The sequence below is a fragment of the Hypanus sabinus genome, chromosome 11 (assembly GCF_030144855.1).
Source record: "Hypanus sabinus isolate sHypSab1 chromosome 11, sHypSab1.hap1, whole genome shotgun sequence".
NCBI lineage: Eukaryota > Metazoa > Chordata > Chondrichthyes > Myliobatiformes > Dasyatidae > Hypanus > Hypanus sabinus.
The window spans coordinates 12801981-12829418 of NC_082716.1; the positions used below are offsets into that span (position 1 = coordinate 12801981).

The following is a 27438-nucleotide window of genomic DNA, read 5'->3' on the forward strand; positions in this document are numbered from 1 at the left end:
ATTTGCATGGTTGTGCCGGCATGACAAACTAATTGGGTTCCTGTGATGTTCAGTTTGTAACCATAGTCCTATGTCCACATTTCCTTTGACATGAGGCCATTTGGCCCTTTAAATTTATGCCAGTACACATAGCAATCCTGTTCCCTACTGACTTCCCCTATAAACTTTTCTCCCGTGATGTTACTGCACACTCAGGGCAACAGTGGCCAGTTAAACTACTGACCTGTATTACCTATGAGATGTGGGAGGAAACCAGAATATCCAGGAGAAACTTCCATGCTCATATGAAGACCATAAGACATAGGAGCAGAATTAGGCCATTCAACCGATTGAATCTGCTCCGCCATTCCATCATGGAGGGACTTCTCAGTCCTCCTACAGCACTGATGTTTGAATTTTCTCCCTATTCAGATAATATTCCACACTATTGTACTTTTCACCAAAATACATTATCATACATATCCCAACACTGTATTCTATCTGCCAATTTTTTCTATTTGTCCTGCTGCAATCACTTTGCTTTCTCAGTACTACCTACCTCTCCGCCTATCTTTGTATTATCTGCATTGACAAACAATGTGAAAAGCAACGGTCCCAGTACTAACCTCTGAAGAACACCACTAGTCACCAGCAGCCAAACAGAAAAGGCCCCTTTTCCTCCCACTCACTGGCTCCTGTCTGTCTTTCCGCTATCCATGTCAGTATATTTCCTGTAACGCCACAGGATTTTATCTTGTTACCTGGCCTCATGACTAGCACCTTATCAAACGCCTTCTGAAAATCCAAGTAAATTACATCCTCTCCTTTGTCCACCCTGCTTGGTACTTTTTGAAGAACTCCCAACAGATTTTGTCAGGCAAGATCCCATGATCCTTTCCCTTCTCCAGCTCTGTATCACTTTTGCCAATCACCTTTCCAGCTCTTAGCTTCATCCCACCCCCTCCGGTCTTCTCCTATCATTTCGCATTTCCCCTTCCCTCCGCTACTTTTAAATCTCTTAGTATCCCTCCTTTCAGTTAGTCCTGACGAAGGGTCTCGGCCTGAAACGTCGACTGTGCTTCTCTTTATAGATGCTGCCTGGCCTGCTGTGTTCCACCAGCATTTTGTGTGTGTTGTCAGACAAGATTTCCCTTTACAGAAACCATGCTGACTTTGACTTATTTTATCATTGGTCTCCAAATACCTCAACCTTACCCTTTATAATGGACTCCAACACTTTCCCAATCACTGAGATTAGACTAACTGACCTATGATTTCCTCCTTTTGCCTTCATCCCTTCTTAAAGAGTGGAGTGACATTTGTAATCCTCCAGTCCTCCAGGACCATGCCAGAGTCAAGTGATTCTTGAAAGATAATGACCAATGCATCAGTTATCTCTTCAGGAACCTCTCTCAGGACTCTGGGATGTAGTCCATCTGGCCCAGGTGATTTATTCACTTTAAGACCTTTGAGTTTGCCCTGCATTTTTTCCTTTGTAATACCAATTCATTCCTGCTCCCTGACACTCTAGGACTGCCAACACATTGCTAGTGTCTTCCACAGTGAAGGCAGATGCAAAGTACCCACTAAGTTCATCTGCCATTTCTTTGTCCCTCATTATTAACTCACCAGCATCATTTCCAGTGATCCAATATCAACTCTCATTTCCCTTTTACACTTTATATAACTGAGAAAAACTTTGGTATCCTGCTTTATATTATTGGCTAGTCTGCCCACACATTTCATCTTTTTTAGTTGCCTTTTGCTGGATTTTAAAAGCCTCCCAATTATCCAACTTCCCAGTCACTTTTGCTACCATATATGCCCATTCCTTGACTTATATGCAGTCCTTAACTTCCTTTGTTAGCCACGGTTGCCTACCCTTGCCATTTGAGAATTTCTTCCTCTGTGGGACATATCTATCCTGTGCCTTGTGAACTATTCCCAGAAACTTCAGCCATCTGTGTTCTGCCGTCATCCCTGCCAGTATTCTCCTCCAATCCACCTGGCAAGCTCCTCTCTCATGCCTCTGTAATACACTTTTTTCCATTGTGATACTAATATATGTGAGTTATGCTTCTCCCTCTCAAATTGCAGTAAGAATTCAACCATATTATGATCACTGCCTCCTAAGTGTTCCTTTACATTAAGCTCCTTAATGTAATCTGTAGACTTAGACAATAGTTGTGATTTGCCAGATCTTAGTTTTAATACCATTGTGTCTCTTCCCCAGGATGCCCAAGAATTTTTGCGCTGTTTGATGGATCAACTTCATGAAGAACTGAAAGAACAAGTCACAGAACAGACTGAAGATACCCAGTGTGTAACCATGGAAGAACAAATGGAGGAAGAAAACCTGTCAGATAATGAATTTCAGTCCTGTGACTCGTGTGCTGGCAGTGACAAGGCTGATGGTGAGACCAACTCAAAGATGTTAGTGGAAGATCAGGGGGGAGACCTGGTGCACGAGGAACTGAAAAACCACACACCAGTGAAAGTCCGGCCACAAGAGAGGAACATACTGCATAAACTTTATAACCATGGCTCTGGAGATGATTTGGATAAAGACATGGACACTTCCACAGGTACTGATCAAAGAGCACTCAGTCATTATGTTCAAAGCAGTTTGCTGGGCAATTGGGGGCATACAGGCCTATATTCTGTAGATTTCTTTTTAGGTTAATAGCCTGCATGGTCACTGCTTGATTTTTCTTTTGTGTGCTCTTCTGGTCTCTCCTTAACCAGTACCTCCTAAATAGGAAGGTGGCACGGTAGTATGGCAGTTAGTGCAACGTTTTGCAGGGCCAGCAACCTGGGTTCAATTCCCGCCACTGTAAGGAGTTTGTACCTTCTCCCATTGGGCACATGCGTTTCCTCCAGTTTCCTCCCACATTGTAAAGTTGTAAAGGTTAGTAGGTTAATTGATACATTAGTGTAATTGGGTGGCAGGGGATTGTTGGGTTGGGAGGGCCTGTTTCTGTGTCAGATCTCTAAATCTTAATCTAAAGAGCCACAACCCAGATTAGTGCAAGAAAGTGACAGGATAATGTCTCCTCTGTCTTACCCAGATGTAATTTTCCTTTATACAGCATCTTTATCACAGTAATCTATCTGCGTGTCTTAAAAGTTGTATAAAATTTGATGGTAATCTTGTGAGAAGTTGCTGGAATATGTTAACCAACAGCATAGCCAAGAAATGTGCTTCAAGAAATGCCTCAAAATGAAGGAAAGCTGAAGTGGTTAGGAGAGAGAATTCCGGAGGGAGGATCACAGCAGATGAAGGAATACTAGCTTAGAGTATTTCAGCTTGACCTTTCACACTGAGCATAAATCAATATGAACTGTAATAGTTAAAGACATGCTACCCTATGTTCTCAATTGATGAAGCTCTTGGCAGTGATTGATACACAGCACTTGAAAGATTAAAGGCTAGTTTTATTTGTTACATGCATATTGAAACACCAGTGAAATTCATCATTTGCATTAATGACCAACACAGTCTGAATATATGCTGGGGGCTGGAATGTCAAAATATTAAATTCCTCTCTTCCCATTAATTTTGAGAGTATATATGTTAGACTATGGTTGCTATGTAATTTATATTATAGACTACCAATATGTAAATAAGTTTCTTGCATTGTGCTACAACCAGTATCTTCGTAATCTTGCACCTCAGACCTGCTGCTCCTGTTTACTGTGAAATTTTCCATTTGTTGTCCTGCTTTCAAAGATCCATATATATTTTACTTGCCATATTTATGCTCACAACTTCCCAAATCCTGTGCTCCCTCCTTTTTTCATAACAATTTCCAAATTGTTTAATAGATATTGATAGATGTTGAACACCTCTGCACATTTGAGCTTTCTTTATGACTGTAAGACACATGAGCAGAATTTGGCCATCCAGCCCATGCTCTACCATTCCATCATGGCTGATTTATTATCCCTCTCCTGACTTCTCCCTGTAACCTTGAATGCCTTTACTAGTCAAGAACCTATCAACCTCCGTTTTAAATATACTCAATGACTTGCCTGCCACAGCTGTCTGTGGCAATGAATTCCACAGACTTATCACCTTCTGGCTGAAGAAATTCCTCCTCATCTCTGATCCAAAGGGCCACCCTTCTATTCTGAGGCTGTGCCCTCTGAATTTAGACTCCTCCAGATGTTGTAACACAACTGTGTCCATTACAGCTTGAAGGAAAATTGGACTGGGTAGTCTGGGTGTGGGTGTTATTTCTTTGCTGTTAATAATAGACGCGATAATATCATTAATGTGCTTAATGCTAATTTCATGAGTGATTGAAGTTGGTATGAAAATTTGCAACTTACAGCCCATGACCTCACTTGCAGTAAAACAGGGTGTAAACTCCATCCATTGTTACCAACTGTGCGTAAATTAGTGTCCTTTCTGGTACGTAATAAGACCAAAAGACATGGGAGCAGAATTTGGCCATTTGACCCATCGAGTCTGCTCCGCCATTCCGTTAGAGCTGATTTATTATCCCCTTAACCCAATTCTCCTGCCTTCTTCCTGTAACCTTCAACATCCAAGTTAATCAAGAACCTATCAACCTCGCTTTAAATACGTGACATTGCTGTTGTCGTCTTCATTATACCTCCCTGACTGATCACTGATATGTTTGTGCAAGCAATCAACCCTCTGACGATGAGTTGTTTGTTTTAGTTGTTCACTGCTGTAATCATTCCTCTAATCCCTGGAAGCATTATGAAAGTGTAGCTTATTTGGTTTAGGGCCATTAGAGAGCACTGGAATTATTGAGAGGGCAGAGTCACTCGAAGAAAGTGATGTGGCCAGACACAATGAAAAATGCTTGCCCCTCTCCCCTGAGTTTTCTCCTTCCACCATGGTACCCCTTTAAGTAGTTGATGTGGCTGTAATGAAGAGTGTACTTTAAGGCGAGACCTGTTTCCCATCAGTTATAAGGCTGATGCAGAACTGAAAACTACAGCCAGCTGCCAAAAGTTCACAGCTTAAAGTAAATTTTACCATTTACTATGCTGAGAATCATTTTCATGCAGGCATTGACAGAAAAGGTAAAGAAATATGATAGAATCTATGAAAACAATACATAAATAAAGATTGACAAGCAACCAAAGTGCAAAAGAAAAAAATGTACAGATTTAAAAAGATAATACTAATAACCAGAGTTGTAAAAGAGTCCTTGAAAGTGAGTTGGTAGGACATAGAATTTGTTCAGAGTTGAGTCTGTGAAAGTTACCCATGTCGTTTCCAGAGCTTGACGATAGGGTCGTAAAGAGAGCTTTTGGTACATTGGCCTTTATAAATCAAAGTATTGAGTACTGTATAAGAGTTGGAATGTTATGGTGAGGTTGTATAAGACATTGGTAAGACCGAATTTGGAGTATTATGTGCAGTTTTAGTCACCTAATTACAGGAAGGATATTAATAAGGTTGAAAGATTGCAGAGAAGGTTTACAAGGATGTTTCCAGGACTTGAGAAACTGAATTACAGAGAAAGGTTGAATAGGTTAGGACTTTATTCCCTGGAGTGTAGAAAAATGAGGGGAGATTTGATAGAGATATATAAAATTATGATGGGTATAGATAGAATGAATGCCAGCAGGCTTTTTCCACTGAGGATAGGAAATAAAAAACCAGAGGACATGGGTTATGGGTGAAGGGGGAAAAGTTTAAAGGGAACATTACGGAGGTGGGTTTCTTCACACAGAGAGTGGTGGGAGTGTGGAATGAGCTGCCAGATGAAGTGGTAAATGCAGGCTCACTTTTAAGAAAAACTTGGACAGGTATATGGATGAGAGGTGTATGGAGGGATATGGGCCAGGTGCAGGTCGGTGGGACTAGGCAGAAAAATGGTTCGGCACAGCCAAGAAGGGCCGAAGGGCCTGTTTCTGTACTGTAATATTCTATGGTTCTATGGGTAATAGCTGTAGCTGAACTTGATTGTGTGGGACCAAGGGTTCCTCTACCACCTGTTTTGGTGGTCTTAGCAATAAGAGAGCATGGCCTTGTATAGTGGGGGTCCTTGATGATGGATGCTGCTTTCTTGTAGCAGTGCTGTATTTAAACTGCCTGCATTCGCCCCTTACTGTAGTCATATTCATCACTGTAGTTCAAAAAAGGTTCAAAGGTACACCAAATCAGCACAACATATCCAAGTTATTTTAAATATAAATTGATACAGCTTAATCATTTTTGAGTTCAATTGGTCATAAAATTAAATGCAGAAGCATTTACTGCACCAGAAATAAGTAAAATGCAATTTATAGACAATGGAGTACAAGAAACAAGAAGAAATCAGCGAGCTTGTTTTTAGCTACATTTAACAGAAAAACTGCTTTCACATTTTCTGTGTGTTGCATAGTGCATTAACACTCATTTTTCTTAGTTTTAGAGATTACCGCTGATGTGTCGATGCACAGTTCTTCAAGACCTAGTAGTCCCATGCTGAATGAAACAAATGCAAGGCTCTCCAGCAGCCCACCAAGATCTGCTTCAGTGTGGGGAGGTCTTGCCTCCTCACACAAAAAAGGTATTGTCTGTTTATTTTACCCTCTAGTCCGGCTTTTATTTTGATTGCACAGCTGACTTTAATTCTGAAATACAGTTGGACCACGTCAGGAAGGGCAGCCATATTGTTTTTTGGTGGAGATTTTCAGATGAAAGTGCATATTCACAATCCTGTGTTGTAAAAACATAGAACATAGAAAACCTACAACACAATACAGGCCCTTTGGCTCACAAAGCTGTGCCGAATATGTCCTTACCTTAGAACTACCTAGACTTACCCATAGCCCTCTATTCTTCTAAGCTCCACGTACCTCTCCAGGATTCTCTTAAAAGAGCCTATGGTGTCCGCCTCCACCACCATCACCGGCAGCCCATTCCATACACTCACCACCCTCTGTGTAAAAAAAAAACCCTGACATCTCCTCTTTACCTACTTCCAAGCACCTTAAAAAACGATGCCCTCTCGTGCTAGCCATTTCAGTCCTGGGAAAAAGCCTCTGACTATTCACATGATCAATGCCTCTGTCTTTGCACCATCAAAATCATCGTCTTTTTGCTCTTGCTCAATTGTGAGTGCTGCCCAAATAAAGCATCTGGTGCTTGGATACTAGATCCTGACTCCCATGGTCAGTGGAGCGGAGTTTGGCTTACTGCTGAATTGTATACTTCTATTTCACACACAAGGAGAGCACCACACCCCCCCCCCCCCCCGCCATATCACTTTCAACTGACTCTCAGTTAACTCTCCGTGAAATGTTGTTCTCTAATGGAAAATGAAAATGTTTAATTTCAACATATCAACATCTGTAATCCTGGATGCAGTTTGATTACATAGCTGAACTCTTATTACTCTGCCCATAACAGCACCATCCCCTGCAAATTTCAGTCCAGCAAGGTCTTGACTGTTCATTCCCTACCATCAATGCTGCCAAACCACTAAGTTCCTTTCAGAATTCCACCATTCGTCAGCAAGAACTCACCATCCAGACCATACACTCTTCTCAGTGCGACCATTGGGAGGGAGGTCGTAGGCCCTACACCGCCAAGCTTTAGGGAGAGTTATTACCCTCAACCATGAAGTTATTCCACAGCCTACAGACTCACTTTTAAGGATTCTACAGCTCACGTTCTCAGTATTATTTATATATTATTTGTGTGTTTTTTTCTATTTGCACAGTTTGTCCAATGCTCATTGGTTGCTTGTCAGTCTTTGTGTGTAGTTTTTCATTGATTGTATTGTGTTTCTATGTTCTACCCTGAATGCCTGCAAGAAAATGAATCTCAGGTGACATATGGTGACATATTCATACTTTGATAATAAATTTACTTTGATTTTGATAATTTTCATTTTCCAGTTTGGACTCCTAACTCTGCATGAGATTTGAGTCGAGTCATGTTTATTGCCTTTTGCACAAGTACATGTGTACACAGATGCAATGAATAACATGCAGCAGCATTAAAGTTGAAATACATTATTATCAAAGTATCTATACTATATACAACCTTCAGATTCATCTTGCAGGCAGAAACAAGACAAAGAAACAAAATAGAAACTTTTTAAAAAATTGTCAAACACGCATGTGAACAGTAAGTACAAATTGTGCAAACTATAATAAACAAATAATACTCAGAGTATTAACCGCAGTCACCAAAAGTACGTCCACAGCCACAGAGCCAGTTCACGCTGGTGCGAATGCTGACGGTTGCAGGCCACAGTTGCAATCAGTTAAGCCTTGAATTGAGTAAATCTCATGCAGTAGTGAGCTGAACACCACTTCGTTCTTTGCCTTTGGCTCTGATGTTTTGATCTTGTTAATTTGGCTTGGTGTCTAAATCGGCCAAACATTGGTTCGTTTTTAGCTTTCAGACCCAGACCCCGCTGCTTCAGTCTGGCCCAAGTAAGCTCCAGCTGTGGTTGTAGTGGTGGCATCTGCATTCTCAAGGGTCCCTTTTGCTGAATTCATCATACAGATGGTTCAAAAGCACGACTCCCAAAGGGAAATTACAGAATGTGGAATGCAGTGACCATAGTCCAGAAAGAGTCTAATTAGTTATTAGTTTTGTTTGCTGCCTATAAAGTGTTGCCATGTCTCGTCAGCACCGTCTTTACCAGAGCATCATGGGCAAGTAGTTTCAGAAAAGCAACATTCTCAAGAAAAACATAAATTAATTATAGGTAAAACAACATTTTTACAAGAAAGCTCACAATTAGAACAAAAATATGTCAATTTTAGTGCAAAATGAACAAAGTGCTTAATATATTTTTTTTAACTTCCTGAATTTTTTTTGGACTGGGATGGAATTGGTGCTGTTCAAGTTATTTTCATGGAAACATTGGGAATTTCCTTTTTCTTCTTTGTAACATTTGGAGCCCAGGTGCCAAATATCTCCTACTTCCTCTTTTCTTTTACCCAATCAATTAAAACCTAGAGTTTCTTCATTAGTGTGTCAAGTTCATAACATTTTAATTTAAAAATTCCTTCCCAGTAAAATTCTTTTCATTTGGTTTCTACTTAAGTTGCCTCTTTTACACCACCGAAAAAGAGAAAACAAGCAAAGTACAAGAGTGTTATCTCCGACGTCTTCGATGGTACAGTTGTGAGCTCTGTGCAATGTCTAACCTGTGATCGGGTAAGTGTGCATTTGTTTTAACCAGCGTATATATTTTTGTAGACTATTCAGGATAGAGACTTGCATTCTCCTCTATCTTTTAACCTATTGAAATTAAAAGATACTATGTCTGCATATTTGAAAATGTGCAGTAGGGCCAATTGCACCTTGTATGTTGCTGTTGAAAATGGAAATGCTTGAAATAGAAACACAAGATTCTGCAGATGCTGGAAATCCAGAGTAACACACACTAAATGCTGGAGAAACTCACCAGGTCAAGCAGCATCTATGTAAAGTAATAAACTGTCCTTTATTAGGACTGGAAAGGCACTTGGACTCTTACCAATCCTGATGAAAGGTCTTGGCCGAAAGCATCAACTATTTACTCCTCCCTATAGATGCTGCCTGACCTGCTGAGTTCCTCCAGCATTTTATGTGTATGACTCTGTTTAAAGAAGAGCTCCAAGAGACCCATGGGTGTGGTTACACTTCTAATACCTTTCATACTCTTTGAGAATCTTTATATTTTGCCTTTGCTACTTTATTGACTTATTTTGGAAGCACTGGTCAGACTAAGACATACACCACATTTGAGACTTGGGGAACACTGAGGAACAAAAGGACCTTTAAGAACAAGTCCATAGGTAGACAACATGGTTAGGAAGGCAAAAGGGATACTGGCTTTCGTTAGTGGGGGCATTGGATGAGTAACTAGGGAGGTTATGCTCCAACATGAAAACTTGGTCAGACCTCAGCTGCACACATTTCAAGAGGGCTAGAATATAAAACAAGGATTTAATGCTGAAACTCTAAGGCATTGCTCATATGGAGTATTGTGAGCAGTTTTGGGCCTCTTATCTAGGAAAGGATGTGCTGGCATTGGAGAGCATCCAGAGCATGTTCATGAGGATAATCCAGGGAATAAATGGTTTAATGTATGAGAAGCATTTGACAGCTCTGGGCCTTTACTCCTGGGGTTTAGAAAAATGAGGCAGGATTTCATTGAAAGCTACCGGATTTTGAAAGGTCTAGATAGAGTGGACATAGAGCGCATGCTTTCAATACTTTGAGAGTCTAGAACCAGAGGGCATAGCCTCAGAATAGAAGAATGTCCATTTATAACAGAGATAAGGAGGAATTCTTCAGCCAGAGAATGGTGAATCTGTGTAATTCATTGCCACAGGCGGCTGTGGAAGCCAAGTTATTGGATATATTTAAAATGGATATTGATAGGTTCTTAATTAGTAGGGACATCAAACGTTGCAGAGAGAAGGCAGGAGAATAAAGTTGAGAAGGTTAATAAATTCGTCATGATGGTATGGTGATGCAGACTCGATGGTCCGAATTCTGTTTCTATGATGTGTGCACGTCTCTGGTCACTGTGCTGCAGGGAGGGTGTGATGGCACTGGAGAGGGTGGAGTGGATATTTTCCAGGATGTTGCCTGGGATAGAGAGAGACTGGTGACAATGATAGTTCTGGTTGAAGCAAAGGAAATTAAAAGCAGACATTGACAGCAGTATATCAAGTCGTGAGGGTTATAGATGGTGTGGACTGTTGGATCCTTTTCCTTATATCAGAAGTAGACTGAACTAGACAACATGGATTTTGGGTAAATGTGTGAGGGACACCTTCTCCCAGAGAGCGATAAGTACATGGAATGCACTCCTTGAGAAAGTGGTTAGAGTAGCTGAAAGCATTAAAGAAGTGTGTAGATAAACACTTAGATTGCTGGGGTGTAGAGGGTTGTTAATGATGTACTGGGAGATGGATTTAATATGGCAGGGTGTTTACTGGTTGCAGTGGGCAAGTTAGGCTACATGACCTGTATCTATGCTGTACAACTCAATAACTCTATCGGTGAGCTTTTGCTAATGAGAATTTCTGCTAACTTAAGGTTTCTCAATCCTAATATCTTTGTGGTGGATTTCATCTGCATCCACTTTATGGCCTTGACACTCTTCCAATTGTTGTCAAGCTGTGATCTGATTATGCCTGTTCAGTTTTTGGACAACACAATGCATTGGCCATAGAGGTGATATAGTACAGATTCTTTAGAATAATGCAAGATCTTAAAGGGTTAAATTCTTTTAGATTACATAAAAATTGCCTTCAATTCCATTGAGCTCGGTGTAGTCCAGTGGCCACTGTTAGTGTAAAAAGATGTTCTCATTGAAACTTAAAGGCTTGAATGAGGTGAACTTGGAGAGGATGTTTACAATAGTAGAAGAGTCTAGGACCAGAGGGCACAGCCTCGCATCCCTTTATATCAGAGATGAGGGATTTCTTTAGCCAGAGGGCGGTGAATCTGTGGAATTCATTACCAAGGATGGCTATGGAGGCCAAACCATTGGGTATATTTAAAGCAGAGGCTGATAAGTTCTTGATTAGTGAGGGTGTCAAAAGTTATGGGGAGAAGGCAGGAGAATGGGGTTGAGAGGGATAATAAATCAGCCATGATAGAATGGCGGAGCAGACTCAATGGCCAGATGGCTTAATTCTGCTCCTATGTCTGATGGTCTTATGCAGTACAAGAGTTACAAAAATACATTTATTGATTGGCAAATCCAGAAGACAGGGGAAGGGCATTAAATTAAATCCAAGCTATTTTAGAATTAAATTATGGAGCCTTATTTGTGCAGTTGAGTTGTGGTTGTTCTTTTCTTCATCAAAAGATTAGGAATGCTGGAGTTCAATTAAAATGTGGAGGTGAATAAATACATATTGCTCAGCATTATCAATGAATGTACTGTTGATCAAAAGGTAACTGAATGGTGTCCGGATACATACAGATCAGCTTTAAGTGGCAGAACAATCAAGGGCTTAATTGCTGCATCCTCTCCCTGCGTTTCAAGAGTACCAAAACTCGATAGGATATTAAAACATCTTTAAAAGTCAATGCCTCAAAAAGTACCCCCTTATTAACGACCCCCACCAAACAGGATATGCCTTCTCATTGCTAATATTCAGGCAGGAGGTACCAAGTCTGTAGATCAACACTCAGTGTTTTAGAATAGCTTCTTTCCCTCCTCCATCAGATTTATGAATGGTCCATGAATCTATTAATGCTATCTCAATATTTTTTGTACTATTTATTTATATATTTTTGCATTTATAGTATATATCATGCATTATATTGCACTGTACTGCTGCAACATAATAACAGATTTCATGACGTCAATGATTCTGAACTGAACTAACCTGACCATTAACTTGTTTAGCTCTTGTTGTACATCTTTAATTTGAATATCAACTCTAAATAAATAAGTTACTTACTTAATATGGAATTTAAAATATTTTTACAGCTTACTGCTATTTTGATCTCAGTATGAATTATTTATGGCAGCCACCCCAATATAGGGGTGCATGATTTAAAATTAGTCATTTAATCTCCGGACAGCTGTAAGAACTAATAGGGGTGTCTTTGTGCTTGCAATCTTTAAATCCCTGCACTTCTATAGAATAAATAGGAAGCCTTTATTCTATAGAAGTGTGCAAGTGTCAACTGCTTGGGGTTATCTTCTTTTGATGTGTTAATAGAAAAAGCTATTGCATCTGTTTTAACATTAATTTTAAATAAAATTTATTTTAATTTATTTCATTAAATCATTTTTTGTACTTGGCGAGGCAGAGTTAATACCTACATAGTTGGCTGGGACAGAGGAAATCTGAGTGCAAAGGTTAATCTGGTTTATGCTCGACCAGACTGGTTTAATTCTCAAAATTGCAAGTGACCTTCGTCTACTATTTATGAATGAACATTTCTTTCAGGATGAGAATGATGATTGATGTATTTTAACTCTATGGCAGTAATTGTAAACTTAGGCTGAAGATATCCTGTTAGTGTGATCCAGGGACATCTGTGCAAGGCATATAATAATGCACTGTGGGATTAGGTACCTTGAGGGATTTGATGCAATATGTAAATAGTTCTCTTGTGCAGGGTGCAGTTTCCCAAGCAGGCACGGACTCAGCAGAAATGCCAGTTTTTACGAGGGTGTGTGACTGAGAGCACGCGGTAAACACACTCCTTACACACACGTACACTTATACACGCACACACCGCCTCATCATTCTGCTGTCATTGTGCTGAGTGTACGCACTTCATAGGTCTTCCCCGGTGTATTCTCATAATGGGTTCTAAACTGAGTTGGTGCGTTCTTTCTGGCTTTGTGATGCCTTTTCCACCATATACAGCAGAATATTCCATTTCTTTAGTAATGGGGATGTGTTGTTTGTATACTGTATTAAAGGTAGATACTTCTGTTTATTTTGTAATATGCTTGGAACTACATAGTGGGGTGCATCATATTTTAATTCATGTGTAGTCTTAAGTTAACTTTGTGGGTAATTAAAGATAGTATGTTCTGTTGCCTAATAAATGGGACTCTTCGCTCTCAGTGTGAGAGAGATCAGGGCTGCTAGGAATTCACACTAGACAAAGTATGGAGCTATTTGGTGTTGTCTGGTAGATAACTATTAAAATATTGGCAGTTTTCTTTTCACTAACTTTTGTAAGTTTGTTTTTTTGATGTACTTAATAAACACCCCTACAACTAAAGTGCTAAGTGACTCGAGCCATTTTTTCTTTGGTTATAAAAGTCAAGGCCCCTGGATTCTTTGACTCTGGAATTGTTTGACACTGATACTGACATTGCTTGTCACACTAAAGTTATTGATTGCTCAAGGTAATCATTCTTCTGCTTGCTGCTGAAAAAAAGAATCCCTGGGGTAATATTATTGGTAATTATTTTACATACTGTACGGAGTACTTGGCCAAGTACTGAAGACTTGTGCTGTCCAACTGTCTGGAGTGTTCATGGATATCTTCAACCTTCCGCTTCAGCAGTATGTGGTACTTCAAGCAGCTTCAAGCTGGCTTCAATCATACTGGTGCCCAAGGAGATCATGGTAACCTGTCAAAATGACTATCGCCCAGTGGCACTTGCTTCCACAGTGATGAAGTGTTTCGAGAGGCTGGTATTGTAACAGATCAACTTCTGTCTGAATGGCAACTTTGATCTGCTCCAATTCACCTACTGAAGCACTCACACTACAGCAGATGTTATCTCATTGGCCTTCACACAACCCTGGAACATCTGGACAGTAAAGGTGCATACATCAGGATCTTTATCGATTACAGCTCAGCATTTAACACCATCACCCCCTCTAAACTAACCAGTAAATTCCAAGATCCGGGCCTTAATACCCCTTTGTGAAATTGGATCCTGGATTTCATCACTTGCAGACTCCAGTCAGTTTGGAATGGCAACAACATCTCTTCCCCAATTTCCATCAGCACAGGTGCACTTCGGGGATTTATACTTAGCCCCCTGCTCTACTCATTTTACACCTATGACTGTGTGACTAAGGTCAGCTCCAGCACTAGATATAAGTTTGCTGATGATACCACTATTGTGGGCTGCATCAAAGGAGGGAGACTGAAAATTTCTCTGAGTGCTGCAATAACACCCTCACTCAATGTCAACAAGACCAAGGAACTGTTTGTAGACTTCAGGAGAGGGAAACCAAAGGTCCATTAGCCAATTATCATTGGAGGATCAGAGGTGGAGAGGATCAGTAACTTTGAATTCCTGGGTGTCATCATCTCCTGGGCCCATCATATAAATATTATTCTGAAAAAAGCACAAAAGTGCTTCAACTTCCTCAGGAGTCTGCAGAGAATTGGCATATCATTGAAAACCTTGGAAAATTTCTATAGACATGCAGTAGAAAGTGTGCTCTCTGCCAGCATTGCAACCTGGTATGGGAACGCCAATGTCTTTGATCAGAAAATCCTACAAAAGGTAGTGAATTTAGCTCAGTACATTGCAGGTAAAACCCACCCAACCATTGAGCACATCTACATGAAAGATTGCTGTAGAAAAGCAATGGCATTGAGGCCCATTGAGAATAACATCAGCAAGTTTGCGGATGATACTAAGCTGGGTGGCAGTGTGACATGTGATGAGGATGTTAGGAGAATTCAGGGTGAATTGGATAGGCTGAGTGAGTGGGCAGGTACTTGGCAGATGACGTTTAATGTGAATAAGTGTGAGGTTATCCATTTTGGGAGTACAACAGGAAGGCAGATTATTATCTGAACGGTGTAGAGTTAGGTAAGGGAGAAATACAAAGAGATCTCGGAGTCCTTGTTCATCAGTCACAGAAGGTGAATGAGCAAGTGCAGCAGGCAGTGAAGAAGGCTAATGGAATGTTGGCCTTTATTACAAAGGGAATTGAGTACAAGAGCAAGGAAATCCTCTTGCATTTGTACAGGGCCCTGGTGAGACCACACCTGGAGTATTGTGAACTATTTTGGTCTCCAGGGTTAAGGAAGGACATCCTGGCTGTAGAGGAAGTGCAGCGTAGATTCACAAGGTTAATTCCTGGGATGTCAGGACTGTCTTACGCAGACAGGTTAGAGAGACTGGGCTTGTACACTCTGGAATTAAGGAGATTGAGAGGGTATCTGATTGCAACATATAAGATTATTAAGGGATTGGACAAGATAGAGGCAGGAAATATGTTCCAGATGCTGGGAGAGACCAGTACCAGAGGGCATGGTTTGAGAATAAGGGGTAGGTCATTTAGGACAGAGTTAAGGAAAAACTTATTCTCCCAAAGAGTTGTGGGGGTCTGGAATGCACTGCCTCAGAAGGCAGTGGAGGCCAATTCTCTGGATGCTTTCAAGAAGGAGCTAGATAGGTATCTTATGGATAGGGGAATTAAGGGATATGGGGACAAGGCAGGAACCGGGTATTGATAGTAGATGATCAGCCATGATCTCAAAATGGCGGTGCAGGCTCAAAGGGCCGAATGGTCTACTTCTGCACCTATTGTCTATTGTCTAAAAGCAGCATCCATCATCAAAGATCCTCACCACCCAGGCTGTGCTGTTTGCTCGTTGTTGCCATCAGGTAGAAGGTACAAGAGCCTCTGGACTTGCACCACCAGGTTCAAGAGCAGTTAATAGCCCTCAACCATCAGGCTCTTGAATAAAAGGGGATAACCACACATTTAATTTGTATTATTATTTCATGCTCGTTATTTATTGCTATTTATTTATATTTGCATTTGCACAGTTTGTTTACAGTTCATAGTTCCTGATGTTTATAGTTTATAGTTACTGTTCTATAGATTTGCTAAGTATGCTCAAAAAAAAAGAAACTCCAGGTGGTGACATGTACGTACTGTGATAAGAAATTTTTCTTTGAACTTTACTGTTCCTTAGATTTTTTTTTAAACCCAAGGTCCATGTATTTTTGGTAATTTGTTCACTCAGGGAGACGTAAGAGTGTGGAATGAGCTGCCAGTATAAGTGGTGCATACAAGCTCAATTTCATTGTTTAAGCAAAGTTTGGATAGGTTCATAGATATTAGAGGTATGGAGAGCTATGGTCCTGATGCAGGTTGATGGGAGTAGGCAATTTAAATGGTTTTGGCATGGACTAGATGGGCCAAAGGACATGCTTTTGTGTTGTACTTCTTTGAGCATTTAATGCAAAAGGAACTGTATATTGTGTGTAGGGAAAAACCAGCCCTTGTAAAAACCCTGCAATTACCAACTTGATAGCAGAGTATGAATGCTATCCATTAGCAGTTTCCCTTTACATTAGTATTTAGCAGGTTTAGTTGTCAATGTCTCATTTGCTCTAATCCTTTCTTTCTCCCTGTAATTTAGATTGTCCCCTAAAAGTAACTCTCCCCTTTGAGCTATATTGCTGGCACCGGAGAGGGTCCAGAGGAGGTTCATGAGAATGATCCCAGGAATGAAAGGGTTAACTTATGAGTAGCATTTGATAGCTCTGGACCTGTACTTGCAAAGTTTAGAACAATGAGGGAGATATCATTGAAACCCACCAAATATCGAAGGGCCTAGACAGAGTAGACATGGCGAGGATGTTTCCTATAGGTGGGGAGTTTAGGACCAGAGGACTCAGCCTCAGAATAGAAGGACATCTCTATAGAACAGATGTGGAGGAATATCTTTAGCCAGAGGGTGGTGAATATGTGGGAATTCTTTGCCACAGACAGCTGTCATGGCAAATAAAGGGGAGGTTGATAGCTTCTTGATTTTATTTATTTATTTAGAGATATAGTGTGGAACAGACCCTACTGGCCCACTAAGTTGCACCGCACAGCAATCCACCTATTTAACCCCAGCCTCATCAAAGAGCAATTTACAACGACCAGTTAACCTACTAACCATTTGTCTTTGGACTGTGGGAGCAAACCAGAATACCCAGTGGAAACCCATGTGTTCATGGGGAGAATGTAGAAACTCCTTACAGAAGATGCCAGATCTGAACTCTGATGCCCTTGGCTGTAATAATGTTGTGCAACCACAGTAAGGGTGGTGCGCTCAGATGCAGCGGCCACTCAGGGTCCAACCAAAGGTGCTTTTGTTCATCTTGCAAGTCTTTTTTATGATTGCAAGTCACTGCTGGATACTAATAACATCAAGTACTGCAGGGCTATCCCATCAGCAATAACTCTAACGATGGAACTAGACTTATTGCATACTCTTGTTGTTTTGTCACCTTTGTTGCGTACCATTGTGCTGAGAAGGACATTTTTATTGTGATCGCAAAATTCTGTTGGACATTGGTATCGTAGAACACTGCAAGTCTAGTTCATTGGTTCATTGGCATGACCAATGGCAGGGGAGCTGTGTTGTCTCAGCTGTAGCGAGGCCTAGGCCCAGGCCAAGGCTGCGGTGTCCTTGTGGCAGTTGCCCAGGGGAGGAGACACCAAGGTGGTGTTGCTCTCCAGTGTTTGCTCAGTGCTGCCCTCTAGTGTTTGCCTAGTGGGCGAGCAAGCTGGACCAGAACAACTTACCATCAATCCAGTCATGCCACATAGGGACTTGTGCAATATTACTTATTTTTGCTTTTTGTGATTGTATGTTTTTTTCTGAAATTGTAACCATATGTGCAATGTGCTGTGTCCTATTGGTAATGTATTTTGCACCTTGACCCTGGAGGAACACTGTTTCGTTTGGCTATATTCATGTTCTCCCCAGGACAGCATGGATTTTCCTGGGTGCTCTGGTTTTCTGCCATACTCTAAAGACGTACAGGTTAATAGGTTGATCAGTCACATGAGTGTAATTAGGTGATGCCGGCTTGTGGGCTAGTAGGGCCCATTACTGTACTGTATCTCTAAAATAAAAAAATAGGGTTGAAATGGAAAATAAGACATGATAGAATGGCAGAGCTGACCCAATGGGCCGAATGGCCTAATTCTGCTCCTATGTCTTGTGATCTTGCATTATTGCTAACATGCTATCATTTTAATGTGTATTTTATCTTAATCAATAATTACAATATTAACTTCTGTACTTATCTATATTGCTTTTGCCTGTGTACTTGTCCATAGGTGTCCACCACTTTGGAGGCATTTCAAGATCTCTCCCTGCCTATCCCGGGTAAGGAAGACTTAGCCAGGCTTCATTCCTCAAGTCACCAGATGTCGTTAGTGAAAGCAGGGTCATGTGGTGAGGCCTACGCACCACAAGGTTGGATTGCATATGTCATGGAATACATTAAGAGGTGCGCAGCAAACTTTAATTTTGTTACATCTTTGGCAGTTAAAGTGATCAAAGAAAAGTAATGTTAGCCTTTTCAAATCAATAATATTTCTGTGTTTGCTATCTTTTGTTTTCTTAGTTGGTTCTGGGGTCCCATAGTATCCTTGCAGGATTGTCTGGCTGCCTTTTTCGCTAGAGATGAGCTTAAAGGTGAGTAGGAACCTTGTAGAGAAACTAAGCTATTTAAACATTGGGGGAAAGGAAGGTAGGGTGGTGATGGACGGCTCTAATAACTAATTTAAAAGATAAAATTACTCTTATTTTAATTTTTAGGCTATTTCTTGAATTAGCAATGTCAGTAGCAGTGTTTATGCGCATAGAAATGTATAAACTGTGACATCTGCATGTTTGTCTTGTGTTATGCACTGGTACATATGTCATATTGTGGCTATATTACCTAAACGTTGATACATCAGTTTGTCATCTGTACTGATCCCACTTGTAGTCTAAGCATGTTATAAATTATAAATTAGTATTGGAGGTCATAGGTTAAGAGTGAAATTTTTAAGGGGAATCTTGCGGGGGGATCTTCTTCACTCAGGATGATGAAAGTGTGGAACGAGCTGCCAACGAAAGTGGTAGATGCAGGTTCAATTGCAACATTTAAAAGTTCAGGTGTGTGTCAATGGAACTAGGCAGAATTCAACTTCACATGGACTAGATGGCTAATGGGTCTGTTTCTGTAGCATAGTGCTGTATGCTGTAAGTTCCACTCCTCCTCGTACCTGTCCAGCACTTAAAGGTTACTTATGTACTGCCTGTAACCACTTATTCTGGCAAGTCATTCCATATTCACCATGCTTTTCATGCTCTATGATTCTACATTGTTTTCATGTATATTAGGTTAAGAGAGTACTCTCGCTCTGACATTGTAAGGGTTCATCAGTCTTGTCAACCTTTGAAGTCAAGGCTAGGCTTTTGGGAACATAACACAGATACCCATTAGATTCTGGCAAAGATGCCTTGGGAATGGAAGAAACTTAGTTTTATATTTAGAGATTCAGTGTGGAGTAGGCCCTTCCACTTCCTTGGGCCACGTTGCCTCAGCAACCCCCAACAACCCCAATTTAACCCTAACCTAATCACAGGACAATTTACAATGACTAGTTAACCTATCCAGCAAGCCTTAGGACTGTGGGAGGAAACCAGAGCACTTAAGGAAAACCCATGCATCCTACAGGGAGGATGGACAGTGACTCCTTGCAGAAGATGCTGGAATTCTGAACTCTGAACTCAGTCACCATGAGATGTAATAGCATCATGCCAAGTGCTATGCTGTGGTTCCACCCTTCTCAGCCTTTTGGCTGAGATCAATGTGAGTGTGTAGTGTAGTTTTGTATGTTACAGTAACACTCAGATAGTCCGGCACCATCATAACTTAAGTGATGCAGGATTGGATGATATTCTGGACGATTATGTATTACTTTATCTAATAATTACTACTTCAACACATTTTTAATTCACTCTTTGTAGGTAGTGTACAATTGTATGGCAAAATCTTCTAATGACCTCATGAAGTACAGGCACCTGCTGAGTTTAAGGAGAGTGTGGGAAATGGGGCCCTGCTGCTGAGCCATCAAGGTGTCTGAAGAATGGGACTATCAGCTTTTTATAGGACTGTTTGATGTTGATACGTTAGTCAGCAATTGTATGCTTTGAAACTGCACCAGTTCTGTGGAGCAGAATATACTCAAATAGGTAGAAATCTATTTATCTTTTATTTAAGCTTTGCTTCAGTGGTGCTGCAGATTGATATTTATATCCTTTTGTAAAATTGTTCTGTTTTTCCAGGTGATAACATGTACAGCTGTGAAAAGTGTAAAAAGTAAGTATTGTTCTTTTATTAGATCTCAGATGGGCTGAATGGCCTGTTTCCATGCTGTATGATTCTATGACTAAAGGTACTCTGTGGCCAGTGGTTCTGGGGAGTATTATGGTGGTTTCCTCCTTGGTCAGCTTGTTTTTGACTCATGGAGCTGTGTTTGCAATGTGGTAGTTGATTGGTGAAAGAGATACAGGGTTAGAGAAGGAGAGAATAGAAGGTCATGGAAAGAAAAAGGGGGAAGGATTGAGGTGGTGTTCATGGGTTCATTGTCCATTTAGAAATTTGATGATGGAGGAGAGGAAGTTAATCCCTGTATCTCCTCCCTGATGATAGTAATGAGAAGTGACATGACCAGGGTGAAGGTGTCCTTGATGATGGATGCCGCCTTTTTGAGACATCACCTTTTGAAGATGTCCTTGATGGTGACGAGGATGGTGCCCACGAAGGAGCTGGCTAAGACTACAATCCTCTGCAAGGTTTTTTTAAATCCTGTGCAATGGTCCCTCCAAACCAAATGGGCGATGCAATCAGTTTGAATACGCTCCAAAGTACATCTGTAGAAATTTGCTAGAATCTTTGGTAACATACTAAGAGAACTCCTAATGACATATAGTCACTGGCATGTCTTCTTTGTAATGGCATCAAAATGTTGTGCCCTGGATAGGTCTTACGGGATGTTGACACCCAGGAACTGTGTATGTGCGCATGACATCCCCTTTGTGGAATCTTAGATCAATTACATCTTCCTGACTGTAGCGGTTATGTACTTGAAATCAAGCCAAAGCCACTTACTGAGTTGAGTGGGGTTGTACTGTATGACATACTCCTAAAATAACAAATTTCCAAATTGAGAAAAGTGTGTTTGATCATTCATTACAAAACCAGCAATGACAAGCAATCTTGTAGTGTTTTTTTTAAAAAAACTAACTAGACTAAGGTTAGCAATATAACTGTGTAATTAGTGATCAAATAACATAATAGAGAAATTAACAGTCAACAAGAGTATCATCCCCAGTTGCCTCGCATTCAACTAGACTAAACTGAACCTAAAGACAAAGCATTAATGTGTAACTATGCTCATTCCCTTCTACCATGCCCCAACCCTACTAGATTGGCCAAAGGGCTATTTCTGTGCAGTACTTCTCTAACCCACGTGAAAAATTACCCATAATAAACACACAACATGAAATACAATATAGGCAGACAGAAAATATACACAGTTCCTACACTGACGTTGAGTACAAGGTGTAGTGTAACAGCACTCAACCAGCTAATCTAATCATAAATTAATTAGAAATTATGAAGAAAAACCCATATGGTTGTTCTTTTTGATGCATAAACCTTTTTTGGAATGAAGGCTATTCAAAAATATACAAGTATAGACTGTGAGAATACGAAGAGCTTCTTCCCCCCTCCATCATCAAATTTCTGAATGGACAATGAACCCATGAACACTACCTCACTACTTCTGGTCCCTTTTTACACTACTTATTTATTTTTTTAATATGTACTTTTTGTAAAGGGAAAGCATTTACAGACCATAACTGTAAATGGAGTAATACAAAAATAATAAATGCATTTCTGTACAGCCAATTCAATTGATCAATCATAGAATCTGTTACAAAGCCTTGTAACAAGTGAGGTTTATTGTCATTTTAACTACATACATATTTATAACATTAACTATGTATACAGAAACGAGACAGCATTTCTTCGAATCAGGGTGTAAAACACGTAATACTAATGAAGTTAAGGAAGAAATCTACAGATCTACCAACGAATCACACATAAATAACAAATGAAAGTGTATTAATATTAAATATTGTAAGGTACGGAACAGATTAACCAGTGACACTTCAAATGTGATGCAGCCGGTAGTTCAGAAGCCTAATGACCTGGGGGAAGAAATTGTTTCCCATCCTGACTGTTCTTGCTTTTATGCATTGTAGTCTCTTGCCTGTTGGTAAAAAGTCAAAGAGGATGCTGGATGGATGGGTTGGATCCTTAATAATACTAAGAGCCCTGTGTATGCAGCGCTCCTGATACATGTCCCTGATGGATGGATCCTCTCAGCTGTTCTCACAGTCTTTTGTAGGGACTTCAAGTCCGATGCTTGACTTCCCATGGAGATGCAACTTGTCAGATGCTCTCAATGGAGCTCCTGTAAAATGCAGTTAAGATGAGGACTGTGAGCCTTGCTTGCCTTAATCTTCTTCGAAAGTGGAGGCATTGCTGTGCTGCCTTATTCAGGGAGGTGATATTAAGGGACCAGCTGAGGTCATCCACAATGTGAAATCCCAAGAAACTGGTGCACTTAACTTTCTCTATGGAGGAGCAGTGTATTCACAGAGGAGGATGTTTGAAGTCCACAATGATTTCCTTGATCTTTTCCACATTCAGGCTTGGGTTGAGTCTGAAGTCTATAAACAACGAACTGGCATATGAGACCTCGTTTTTCAGTTGGGACAGGATAGAGTGGAGTGCATCACCTATGGATCAACTTGAGTGATAAGTGAACTGGAAAATGTCCAGTGTAGTCAGGAGAAAGGCCTTAATGTGCTCCATGATCAACTGCTTCATCATGGTTGATATTAATGCCACCAGATGATAGACGTTTAGGTAGGATGCTATCACTGCCTTTGGCACTGGAATGATGGTTGCCACCTTGTAAACTGGGGGGAAACGTATCCATCAGCTGGGTTGCGCAGTCTTTCAGAACCCAACCTGGTATATTATCGGGTCCTGCAGCTTTAAGTGGGTTGACTCTGGCCAGGGTCTTCCTCATCTCAGCTTCAGCAGATGGAGTCTTTGCTGTCTTGTGGGGAGGGGTTCCTTCCTCACCAGCACTTTGTTCTGTGCATCAAACCAGGTGTAGAATACATTCAGCCTCTCAGGGAGCGAAGCATCCTGGTCACTGATGCACAGGATCGACTTGTAATCTGTAATCCTCTGGATTCCCTGCCACATGCGCCTTGTGTCTCTGGGATCGCAGAAGTGACTAAATTTTCTGAGAATACTCCCATTTCGCCTTTCTGACGGAGTGGGAAAGCACAGCTTTTGAGAGCTATCCCTGTGAACTGTCACATCTCCTTATTTCAAAGCAGCATCACCATCCCTCAGCCTGGCACAGACCTCTGTAGTAAGCCAGGGCTTCTGATTTGCCCTCACCCACATGTGTTTTGTGATGGTAACATCCTCAGTACACCGCTCTATGTAGCTGGTCACAGAATCCACATATTTCTCAATGTTAGCATGGTTGTCATAGGTAGCAGCCTTGCTGAACATTTTCCATTCTATTATCGAAGCAGTACTGTAGTGCAGAGGTTGCAACATCAGGCCAGGTTTTCATCACCTTTAGAATTGGTTTGACCCATTTGTTCACTGGCCTGTATGCAGGAATTAACATTACAGATAAATAAAATAAAGCCGATAGATTTTTAGGAAAGGTACAAAGATCATTTAAAAATATCATACTTCAGCAAAAATCATGGTATCTGAAATAGCTGCCATCTGAATAAATGTCAAAGTTGATAATATTCCTGAGAGAGGCAAGAGTGTAAATTGGGTATTTAAAAAGTTACAAAATCCATACAATAATGGAAACAAACTATATTATCTTTTTTCCACAAATGTCTTAATTGATGGGATACAGCAAGACTCCAGCTAGTTATTCAAAAAATATGGCTTAATGCAGGGGATGCAGGGTAGTGTAGCAGTTAGCACATCGCTTTACAGTCCCAACCAATGATTACCAATTGGGGTGCAATTCCTGCCACTGTCTGTAAGGAGTTTGTGCATTCTCCCTGCGTCGGTTTCCTCTGGGTACTCTACTTCACTACCACATTCCAAAGATATATGGTTAGGGTAAGAATTAATGAGTTGTGGGCATGCTATGTGGCGACACTTGCACACTGCAATCCTCGCTGATTTGATTTGATGCAAACAACGCATTTCACTGTGTGTACACGTGACAGATGAAGCAAAAGCTAGAGCACTTTTATATAGCTAAGGTTTACTGGAGCACTTTGGAGGTTGGCTAGTGGTGTGTATCAACAGAAAAGCAGATTATTGTTTTAAGACTGCAGCCATTGATTGGGACTGAGCAGCAGTAAACTGAGCTTTGGCAAGAGATAACTGAGGAGAAGGGTCTTTGACATGCTCAAGGTGAAAAAAGGACCCTGTATATGTAAATGATCTGTACAAGAAGATACTAGTTCAGAGAGGCAAAAGAGTATTTTAGCACCCATATCAGGAAGACCTTCAGACGCAGTCACAGATACGGTATGCTCAGTTATCACTTTATTAGTAACCTCCTGTAGCTAATAAAGTGTCCACTGAGTGTATGTTTGTGTTCTTCTGCTGCTGTTGCTCATCCACTCCAAGGTTCAACATATAATGTGTTCAGAGTTGCTCGTCTGCACATCACTGTTGTGTGTGGCCTCCGTCGGTCGTGGTCGACCATGGGTACAGCGCCTCTGGTAGTCTCTGGTTTGTCGACAGTGTTGACTGTGGCTATTGAGGCCGATCTTGGAACGGTAGGCTCTGCCCAGTTGCTGCATGTGTAGGATGTCATGGAATTGTTGCTGGCTGTCCGCTGTGCTCTCTGTTTAGCTCTCCACTCCTCAAACTGACTCAGGATCACTCTCTTGCCTTGTTCTTGGTGTTGCTGAGGAGTACCTTGCCATTTGTTGCAGTCATCTGCTGTATCCTTCCAGCATTCTTTGTTGATTTTTAAGGCTTTCATGTCGCGCTTGCAGAGGTCCTTGAAGCGAAGCTGGGGTCTACCAACATTCCCCTTGCCTGTTGCTAGTTCTCCATAGAAGATGTCCTTTGGCAGTCTACCGTCCTTTATACGACGGACATGGCCCAGCCAGAGCAGTCTGCATTGTCTTAAAAGTGTGAACATTGTAGGAAGTCCAGCGCAGGAGAGGACCTCAGAGTTTGGGACCTTGTCTGTCCAGGTGATGCCGAGGATGCGGTGAAGGCTGCACAGATGAAAACTATTGAGTTTCCTCTCCTGTTTGGAGTAGATGGTCCAAGTATCGCTACCATACAGGAGGGTGCTGATAACGCATGCATTGTACATGACAGTCTTGGTCTTAGTAACGAGTTTTGGATTCTCCCAGACCCACGAGGAGAGTCAAACAAAGATTGATGTTGCTTTGCCAATATGCCTATTGATTTCAGCATTGAGAGAGAGAGAGAGTGTTGCTAATGGTTGACCCCAAGTACGTGAACTCGTGGACCACTTCTAGATCATAATTGTCGATGGTAATGACTGGTGTCTCCACTATGTTCTAGGCAAGGACATTTGTTTTCTTTAAGCTGATGGTAAGCCCGAAGTCCTTGCATGCCTTAAAGAAGCGGTCCATGAGAGTTTGTAGTTGCTTTTTGGTGTGCGAGGTTATAGCAGTGTCATCAGCAAAGAGCATGTCACGTATTAAGATCTTTCGCACCTTTGTTCTTGCTCTCAGGCATGCAGGGTTGAACAGCCTCCTATCAGATCTGGTGTGCATGTAGATGCCTTCTGTCGATGTCCCAAATGTGTGCTTCAATAGCATAAAGAAGAAGATGCCAAATAACGTTGGATCCAACACGCTTCCTTGTTTGACTCCACTATGATTAGCGAAGGGTTCTGATGATCTGCCATCCTACTGAACAGTAGCCCTCATGTCATCATGGAATGACTTGATGATACTTTGGAGTTACGGGGGACAACCAATCTTAAGGAGAATCTGAAAGAGCCCATCCCTGCTGACAAGGATGAATGCCTTGGTCAAGTCGATGAAAGCGACATAGAGGGGTTTCTGTTCCCTGCATTTCTCCTGGAGTTGATGGAGTGATAAAATCATGTCGACTGTTGACCTCCTTGCGCGAAAACCACTTTGGGACTCGGTAGATGCGTTCTGCTAGAGTTTGTAGATGCGCCAGAGTTACACGAGCAAAGACTTTGCCGACAATACTCAGGAGGGAGATACCCCTGTAGTTGGTGCAGTTGCTCCTATCACCCTTGTTCATGTACAAAGTGACGATTTTGGAGTCGCACATATCCTCTTGTATGCCTCCTTCCTTCCAGCACTGATGGAGGACCTCATGTAAAGGTTGGAGGAGTGGGCTCTTGCATGTTTGATCAGGTCTGGAGGAATCCCATCATTGCAAGGAGGTTTCCCTGGGGCCAGACTGTCAATTGCCTTGCTGAGGTCCTCAATGGTTGGTTCGGAGTCAAGTTCATCCATGACTGGTAGACAATCGATGGCATCAATGGCTGAGCTAACAACAATATTTTCCCTCAAGAAGAGTTCAGAGTAGTGTTCTACCCAGTATTCCATCTTCTTGCTTTTATCGGTGATTATTTTACCGCTGGATGACTTCTTGATACCATCGTACATTGATCTGATGTTGCCTGTTCACAGCTGCTGTCTGAATGTCCTCACTGAGCTGGTGCCTGTACTCATTTGCGCACTGCCTTGCAGTCTGTTGCACTTTGCTTCTAGCAGCTCGAAGTGCCTGGAGTGTTTGGTCGGATGGTGAGGGCTCGTACTCTGTGAGAGCTGCACGCTTGGCTTTGCTGACAGGAGTTATGATGTTGGACTTTGCCTCAAACCAGTCACTGCTCTTTGTGGTCTTTCTTCCACAGATAGAGAGTGTTGATTCGTGGATGGTGTTGCAGTATCTCCTTGTGAGAAGGTAGTCATAGCACCCAGTACTGACTTGGCAAACTGGTCAATCTTTCCTGACTGTTTCATCTCTGTTGTGTTGATGCGAGGTTTTCCAGTTTGTTTGGAGTGGTGGACTTTCTTCGGAAGTAGTTTGATCTTACAGCGTACTAAAGCATGATCCGTATCGCAGTGTGTACTATGGTATAAGCGGGTGATTAGTACAGAATTGATGAAAGAGCGCCTGGTGATCATGAGGTGCC

The 27438-nt window shown here is 41.4% G+C and overlaps 1 protein-coding gene across 7 annotated transcripts in view; it reads left to right on the plus strand.

Moving 5' to 3' along the window:
* The window catches only part of usp33 (ubiquitin specific peptidase 33), a 126549-nt gene that overhangs the window by 38691 nt on the left and 60420 nt on the right, over positions 1-27438 (plus strand). For all 7 annotated transcript variants that reach the window (XM_059983797.1, XM_059983795.1, XM_059983794.1 and 4 more), the window contains exons 11-16: positions 2213-2564; positions 6372-6515; positions 9012-9124; positions 18484-18656; positions 18774-18844; positions 20486-20519. In XM_059983797.1, the coding sequence (XP_059839780.1) occupies positions 2213-2564; positions 6372-6515; positions 9012-9124; positions 18484-18656; positions 18774-18844; positions 20486-20519 (887 nt within the window). The remainder of the gene's footprint in view (positions 1-2212; positions 2565-6371; positions 6516-9011; positions 9125-18483; positions 18657-18773; positions 18845-20485; positions 20520-27438) is intronic.